We start from the raw sequence: 9,346 nt of genomic DNA on the forward strand, positions 1-9,346 counted from the left end.
TTAAAGTCCTCCAGCTATAAAAGGTATCTCGGTCTTGGAGCTATCTTAGATGACAGTAATAAAGATCACTACGCGGACATTTTAAAGCCATGCTATAAACTTTATTGGACAATTTAAAGATTCTGAAAAGTAAGATAAATATTCATTAGATTTTCCGGCCATGCTTAAACATTTTTGTAAAATTTTGAAACTCAGTTTCGTAAAAGAAGTGATTTATAATGAATCTATAAATTATATTTGTAGTTCGATTTTTTATAAGTGATTTGCTAGGTAATTGAAACTTATTTATTAGATGAACGAAATGTAGACATTAAAAAACTTATAACATTTTGATGCAACCAAATATTCGAAACTTCCTCGCATACCCTATATAAAATTGGTTTATAAATTACTACCCACTACTTCCTGTGCAAAATTGTCGACCCAGGGCAAACATGGAAATAACTTGCATGGCATTGAAAGTAGTTACGAAATATGGATATTTTGTATGAATCTATAGTGTCATTTTTGACTATTATTTTATTTTTTGGTTCTTAATCCTTAATATGCAGATATTACATAGTGCCTAAAAACTGAATTTGAAATTAAAATGCTTTTTACTTTCTTGTATACGTAGTATACAGAAAGTATAGTAATCGGAAAAAAAAAAGTCGAATTTGAGATTTTGACGAATCGCCCTGAGTTCGAAAAACACGTTTTTGGGAAATGTCCAGCTGACTATCTGCGTTAAAGATAACTCAAAGACTTATTCGGTATATAATCTTTACTCCAAATTTGCCGATTTCTATCAAATTTTGAGAAAAATCTGTTCAAAGTAAATTCGTTTATCCGGCTCTACGAATATAAATTAGCGCGATAACAACAAGAGAACTAATTAGGTAAGATTCAGTACACAAAAGTAAAACATCGACATCTATAGTTAACTACATCTATAGTGTAGACAACTGATAAAGTTTGAGTAAAAATCAACAAAGGATCGACTGTCTGTCTGACAGTGCTTTCAGAAACATGTAAATGCGCTAATTCAAAAATGGTAGTGATTTAAATGTATCATTTTAGGTATAGGATTTTCTAACTAAAAATGCAGTTTTGTATCAAACTTTGTTTTAGTCGATTCAGAAATACGTATCTAAAGGATATATTCAAATTTCGGACACTATTAACCGCATTCTTGATCACCAAAAATGACATGATATTCAGTAGAAATGTTAAATTCGTAACAAAAGTTAATATTTCGTAACTGTTGTACGCCAGTGTCATGGTTTAATTTAGTTTAATTATATTAACTTCCGTTTTAAAACAACAGTAGGGCTATTTTGAGACGTATTTCGTAATTCTGAACCATGGTCACCTGACGAGGATGATACCTGAACTGGCACTGCTCTCTCCAAACTTCCACACCACACCAGCGAGAGGACAAGGTCTAGTATAGGTTTATAAGATTGTGTGCGAGCAAGTTTTGGAAAGACCACACTCGCTAGTTATTTTTGTACCAATTGAAACCAAAATATGGTCAAAAGTTAGTTTCCACTGTAGTCACAAGATTATATAAAAATTTCATTTAATTGGATGCTTCTTTGAGCCATTGTTTTTATATATATATGCAAAAATACCGACGGATAGACGTTCAATTCTTTGATAGACATGGTTCAAAAATGGATAAAAATCTGCTTTCTAGATGTTAAATATATGCATCAAATTTTGTCCATATAGATCTTTAAGTTTAGTACCTATCGTATTCATTTGTATTCCGGTAGCACAATTAGACAAACTTCCTTTAAATGGATTTCATTCAAAACATGATAAAAATCCAGAAGACAGATAAGATAATAATAAAAATAATTTTTAATTAGAAAATATAATACGTTTTTTTATAGATTTACATATTTCTTTTCAGAACTCCATTTCATATTGCACAACCATTCAAACCTTCTTAGACAAAAGCACAAAGAGAATTAATTCTGTTTGTTATTCAGTTCAATACATCAGCAAAATTTTTTTAATCTCTTGGATACAGTAAACAAAACTTTTAAAAAAAATATGTCAAACAAGAAGCTATTTCTAACAATACAAACTTGAAAATCTCTTTTAAAAGATTCCATTATAAAAAATACCATAATTGAAATATGAAGAAAGAGATACTTATTAAAAAATAAGCATGGTTCAATTAATATAATTTAAGTGAACATAGCATTTTTGTATTACCAAAATAATTATGTAATGAATGCAAAAAATGATTTTAAGAGAATTTTTTTGAAATTTCGTTTTTTAAATATATTTTAAGCATTAATTAAATTGTCTTTAATATGAATCTTTTTAACTTATTCAATCATAAGGTAGTAAATTTTTTTAGTTAATGTAATCCAAAGCAGCAGCTTTTTTATTTTAAAACAAATTTTAATTTCCATCCGACTGATAGAAATATCACAAAAAATTATGTATTATATTAGAATGCGCTTAATGAAAACTTTAACGCAAAATGTAAATATTCTTTAAAATAGTTCCTTTATCCTTGCAGATGTCCATGATGTATATATATATTTTTAGTTTGAAAAATTAATAAATACATTTTCTTCGCAAAATTTTTTGTCAAAAAAAGTACATAAATTAATGATAAATACATTCTTCGCATTCTTTTCAAAATGAAAATGAGTCATAAGTAAGAAAAGTATAGAAAAACCTTACTTTCCATTTATAAAATCAATACTAAGCAGGAAACCGCATAAAAGGCTAAATAATACAGTAGGAAGGAAAAATTCGACCTTTATTCAAAAAATTCTATTGTTCACTTCTTATTCATTGTTTAACAGCATAAGCAACCATTTATAATCTTTTTATTTCCAATACGTCTACAAAAATTGTGATTCAAACTAATTTTGTAAACAATTCCTGATACCAAAAGAAAATTTCTGAAATTAAAAGAAAAATAAAAGTTTTTGCAAACTCAGAATTCTTTCAAAATACGTACAGTTTAAAACCACCTACTCTTTGTAAATTGTACATTTCAAAAAGAATTTCAGAAAGATTTTCAAATCAGTCAAATACATTCAATTAAGTTCATTTAACGCAGAAAAACCTTCTAAAGAATGAAATATCTAAGGAAATCATTAAGTGAAACTCTACAATATATTTTAAGCAATAAAATAGTAGGATTAAAATCCGAAACTAAATTTCTCAGAGAAATATTTATAATTAAGTAGACGATACAAAAACGAATAATTTCACAAAATAAAATCTATCGAGTCAAAAAATAAAAAAATTAAATCAATTGATTCATTATATTTATAAATTAAAAAACACTAAACTGCAACTGATTTTAAAATGCATTCTTAAATATTTGAAATTGTATGTGCTGCAGCTATGCATATTCAAAATCCGCACGAAAGTAATTAAAGTATTTTCCCATTATCTTGTAGAAAATAAAATAAAGAACAAATATACAAAGAACAATAATGCAACAAGCTATGAGAGTTTCTTTTCCAAACTTTGGTAATTAATTTGTTGTTGTACTTTGACAATTTATCCACGTGAAAAATGTATTAATTATTTATGTTTGGCAAGAAAAATTGTGAAATTAACACTAACAAACTAAATGTCTTTTCTGAAAGAAACTATTTCCCATACAAAAGTGTAATTGAGTATTCCCTTTTTGCAGTGTTCTGTAAGACCTCCCAGTAAGGTAGTAAAAAAATAAAATATAAGCAAATTTCTTTGTACTTGAAATTGCAACTTTACAGACATTACAATTTGATGATGAGCTACTACATTTGGTGTCATCATTTGTTTCGCAATTAGAATGGAAAGCATTCTGGTTGAGCAGCGGCATTTTCTCTAAGGAAGTTTTTAGTAATTGGGTATTCTCTTTTTGTGTGTCTTGTAAGACCTCCCAATTAGGCATCTGGTATTGAAGAAGCTTGTGAGACTGCGATACCAATAAATTGCAATTTTTGATTGTTGCACCTGAATTCGATATTCGAGAATCATCTCCTGATATCGCAATATCACTCTTTTTTAGCCACTAATGCTGCTGGTTATTAATAGTACCATTGTTCTTTTCGTCGAGGTTAATTATTGCAGTAGTAAATGAATTTGACGTTGAAGTTTGAGGAGAAAGTTGGTCCAATAAGTAAGAAGAAGTAGGTACATCTGTATAGTTGATGATGCATCCTTGTTGAGTACCTGATATCAGAGAGGTAGTAACAGATGCTGTTACTACCTTCCCACTTCTTACGAGATGAGATTATCTGGGAAAGAGAAAGAGGACCGGTAGAGGTGGAAGAAGATGCAAATAATGATTGTTGATCTAACTGAACTCCACTCATGTACTGATTGTCTGGTAACGATGGCAAATGTAAAGAATGGCGGAAACAATGATTTTTCTTCTGTTCTACCCAATGCCTCTGTATATTTCTGAAAACTCTTCAAGCCGAATTATGAAAAGGATTTTTATCCTGCAACTCCTGTAAGCGTTGCAAGACAGATTCATCATCATCAGATGGAATTTCAAGCAAGTTGATTCTTTCATTTGAAAGATCTAAACCTTTTTGGGTATCACCCGAACTACTTAGAAAATTCCAGAAATGAAGATGCTGACGACAATGTCCTCTCTTGTTTGGAAACTGAAACTCTAAATCATCTGAAACTCTTTCCTCATCAAAATCACTTTCATCAGTACTGTTCTCATCTATGTTGATACTGGCACCAATCACACCTCCTTTAACACATTCAGAATTATTAAGAGCAGTTTCCTCAACGTTGCATTCACTAACAATCTTATTATCAGAGCGTGATGAGTCAGTTTCACAAGAGGCCTCATACGATTCAAATGTACCAATATCTTTATAGCGACATGAGCATTTGGACATTCTTTTATGAGCATTGGGATAATTTGGGGCGAGCATGGGATTATAAGTATTTAAGGTCTCTTCAGCTGGTGCAAAATCATAGTCATGAGGCTGGTTTATTTTTGTGCATTTGATTTTCAATCGCGTGCATGAAGTCTGTGCATCATTTACAATCACTGTATTTTCACTATCAATGCTCTTTTCTAAAGATTTGTTGATGCCTTCATCATTAATATTTTTATTTTTAAATGTTACAAAAGAATTACTAATAAGCGATGTCAAATACAAATTGCTTGAAAATGGCATAAAATTAGAGATAGGTTGTACTGGAGAAGAAAACCCAAAGGTAGGTGATAATAACGACGATGTAGTTACATCAGACACATTTTCAGGAGTTGTTGAAACACCAGTAGAAGTAGATGCCCGCTTTAATATTGGAATTTCTATACCTGTATCATTTGTAGCAACCAAATCTTCTTGATTTCTTGACAGTTCAATAGCTAATCGCTCTTTTAAATTGTTTATTTGGGTAATATACTGAGTTTGAGCTGTCTGCAATTGGTTTATATACCAGATCTGATCTCTACATTTTTGGAAAAAAGTTGGTGCACGTACTTGAAATTGTAGAATTAAAGTATCGTTTTCGGTATTTAAATAGCCTTCACTTGCAAGAAGATCTAACCTGAAGAAACGATTATAACCCCAACACTCACCAACGTAAAAATCAGAAGCAAATTCTCGATCAAAATTTTTTGACGGATCTCTCGAAGCCTGATTGATCATTTCAATTCTGTACTCATATTTGGATGTCTCAAGTAGGCCTGCCGACAATTCTAGAAAAACAGATAAATAGTTGCCTCGGACAGCATGAATACCATCAGGATAAACTTTAAGTCGCCATGTTTGACCACACACATGCAAAGGAGGGCTGTACACTGGATCAGCTCTTTGTTGCAAAACACTAAAATTTTGCATCACAAAAGTACTTCCATCGTATTCTGGCACTATTTCACTTGGGAAATATGTTGGAACAGCAGCAGTAATGAAACAATTCATGGGTTTATTCTGAATTTCAGCCATGTTCTGAAGAATCTCGTTGCTCTGAATAATCAATTGACTTTTACTGCAGGTATTTAACTGTTGTTCAACACTCTTCAAAATAGTTTCTAGCTGTTCCGTTTCTTGAGAAAGTGAATTTTTTTTAGCCATGAGTGTAAAGAGTTTGGTTTTCAGTTGAGCATTCAGTCGAGAAATCATATGCTCAGCAGCATGATGTATTTCCCGAACTCTTTCATCTCTTGAAGCTCTTACATGCTCAACACTCCTTTCAACTTCTTGAACTAAACCAATCAGTTCATCCAAACGTCGCTTCAAACGAACAAATTCTTCTTTAATTTGAATTACATGCTCTTCATAAATTTCCTCAAGAGGTTTAAACTCATGGCCAGAGTGAATTCCTTCCCACAGTGCACACTGGTGGCAGATGCACTGCTTGCAATTCCAACAATACACACTAAGATTTTCTTGATGAGTTTTGCAAATCTCTTTTTCCGATGCATTTCTCTTCTCTGCATCTACTAATTGAAATGAATCCAGCTGTTTAGTAACTTCGTCAACCCATCGACATTTTACTAATTCGTACAGAAGCAAGGATGTTCTGCAGTGTGGACACTCCGATTTTTGATCGGTAAGCCATCTTCTTATGCAAATGTAACAACACAGTTTTGAGCAATGAGGACACAAGTGTGCATCTTTCAGTTTATCTGTACAAATAAAACATCGGAATGTTTCTACAAGACTTTCTAAACTATGTTCATCCATAATGGATAAAATTACTTCGACAATACAATGATTAGTTAATTACTTACATATTGGCGACAGTAGGTTAAATAGTTAATCCCCTTTTCTTTCAATTTTAAAATATTTGTAAAATCAATGCACCACATCAATAGTTTTAATGCTATTTGAACTGGAGTCTAGAAAATACGGAATCATAACAACTAATATTATTTAATGGAAGGAAATAATCTCGGTATCAACGGATGCACGCAGATTCAAAACAAAGGAAGTTTAGTTGTTAACCACCTGTTATCTGATTCTCAGACGAAATTGGCACGTGGTTGGAACGATGCACTTCTAATTCTGAAAACATAGATTCGAATGGTGAAATAAACAAATTAAATAATAAAGTAGGTTGGAAGGTTGGAAAAATATGACATCTGTTTTTTTGCGAAGGATAACCATCATAATTAATATGGAACAACGGCTTGCTATTAAATTTCTATGTGTGAACATTAATAATTTAAGCCTTGTATCTAAATAAGGTTTAATCTACTAACACACATGCACAGCAGGTAGTGACACTTCGGATAGTTTTTGATCTAGCACATCCTTATTTATTTCTCCTACGAAACAATAATTTTTTCAGAATATACGGAAATATAGTGGTGGCTGCAAAGTTGAATTTCGTCAACATCAATTTAGTTACAGCGCTCCATTTTTATCCAAGCTAAGTTGAAGAAATAATGTTTTACTTCTTTAATACAGTTCAAAGGAAAAAAATGACTAACGACAGTATGCAAGTCACTTATATTACCCTTCAGCTTATCAATTTGACGATCAAATATTCAAGTATGAGTACAGTAATGCAATAAAGCGTTTTCTTTCAATAATATCGTTAAGTGGCGATAATAAATATTCTTCTCTAGTCGCCAACTTGGCGCCACAGCTCTTTCTCGCGTTTCGGATATAGTGTCCAATCCACTTTCAAGATAGAAGCATAAGACACTTTCTGAGAGATGGGTAAGTGAATTTTGGGATTCAAACACACAAAAAGTGAAGAAATTGTTGCGGAAACTTCAAGAAGCACATAAATAAACCCATTTATTTACTTCAGAAATAGACAGAACTGCCAAATACTCAGCTAACTGACGATTTTTCTGCAAAATTTATGATTGTAAAGTGTTGGATAGTGAAAGGAGAGATGAAAAACCTGATTACATATATATTAAGTGACAGCAATAACTATACTTGTACCAATTCAAAAGAAATTTAAATGCGAAAAGTGCATGGTCATTAATAATATTGTTACGAATTTGTAAAATTTCTTTTTCATGCAATCATTTTCATGGTAAAAAAAAGGGTTTCATAGATAGCCTATGAGATGACGAACGGATGTCGAATCACAGACTCCCTGGCTAGGGAACTTGATATTGAATTCAACGACAAAATCGAAGATTCCAGAAACAATAGAAATTTCAAAGGTAGATCCATTAGGATTCAAGTTATGAGATTCTTCTAGAAGTTTCTACATCTGTTCTCAGGATCAATAAAAAGCCGAGAGACAGGATTAAAGGCAGTCAATTGAGTTGAGCTTAAGCAAGTAATTCAGTGAGTTCTCTCTGATCGCTTTTTTCTATTTATATGTTGTTTTTTATTGCACATGTTTTTTACATGCTTCGTCTACTACTGTGAATTCGTTCTTCTGTGTAGAATAAAGCGTTTCTATCCGTTATTGAGCCCATTGGTTACTTTTCTCCATACTGTACTGGACCCTTGATTAATGGATTAAATTTTCCGTAACAAAATTAAAAATAAATTCAGTGAGTAGCATAGGAATTGTACTCACGCTTCCTTGCCTATCATACTGGTGAATTCCCACTCAAGAATTAATGGATGCTAATAACATTTAAAAAATACACAAAATTATATAACAATCCTGAAGCGTATAGAAATTCTTTAGCTTCTATTTAAGAGTTAATTTCTAAATTAGAAAGTCGGCTATGTGACTTAAAATATGCCATTCCATACTTTAAGTCACATAGCAAAGTTTGTTTAGGTTTAACACTACAGTAATACAAAAGGGCGAGTGTTACAGGATGTCCTTTGCTAGTGAATAAAATAAAAAAAGGATACTCAGGATACTGTGCACAACACTGATTTTATAGAATACGAAACCACAATAACGCAATAAAAGATTTACAAGAATAATAACAGTCGTTCACAGCATACTAGATACAGCAGTAGGTTCGGGGTAATCATTTCTCGAAAATCAAAATGATTACTGCGATAAACACATTATAGGCACCATTATGGCATGCTTCGCATAGAGATTCGATTGTGTTTGAATTGAAAGAAAATATATCCAATACCATTATTTTATCTACCAAGGAATTTAGTACCAACCATCATATCAAAATTGTTTATCCCTATATCCATATGTGTTACATCTATTCCCTTATTGTGGGATAAACGTAACACGCAGTATCAACAACTGAACTTTGGAATGCTAAAAATAATTGTTCAAAAGATTTTTCTCTGAAGTTACACATGTTTCGTCTAATGTTATCTACTCATCTGCATCGGTGTGCTTTTGTAAATGTGCATTCCATTAAGCCCATGTTGCATATTTTATCTGATGAATCTTTTCCTTTTACTTAAATTATTGTCAAATAGCTTCTTATAGAGCAATCTCAGTTGCGTTTACAATTTCAGGTTGTATT

General features: G+C 31.7%; 1 protein-coding gene across 1 annotated transcript; it reads right to left on the reverse strand.

Moving 5' to 3' along the window:
* Window positions 1-3,152: 3,152 nt before the first annotated feature.
* On the reverse strand, window positions 3,153-6,878 carry LOC129972149 (E3 ubiquitin-protein ligase TRIM37-like). Its single transcript, XM_056086165.1, has one exon. It carries the CDS (start codon window positions 6,663-6,665, stop codon window positions 4,422-4,424), a length of 2,244 nt encoding a protein of 747 aa, XP_055942140.1. The 5' UTR covers window positions 6,666-6,878; the 3' UTR covers window positions 3,153-4,421.
* Between the last annotated feature and the right edge of the window lie 2,468 nt (window positions 6,879-9,346).

Source organism: Argiope bruennichi, chromosome 6 (assembly GCF_947563725.1).
Source record: "Argiope bruennichi chromosome 6, qqArgBrue1.1, whole genome shotgun sequence".
NCBI classification, from domain to species: Eukaryota; Metazoa; Arthropoda; class Arachnida; order Araneae; family Araneidae; genus Argiope; species Argiope bruennichi.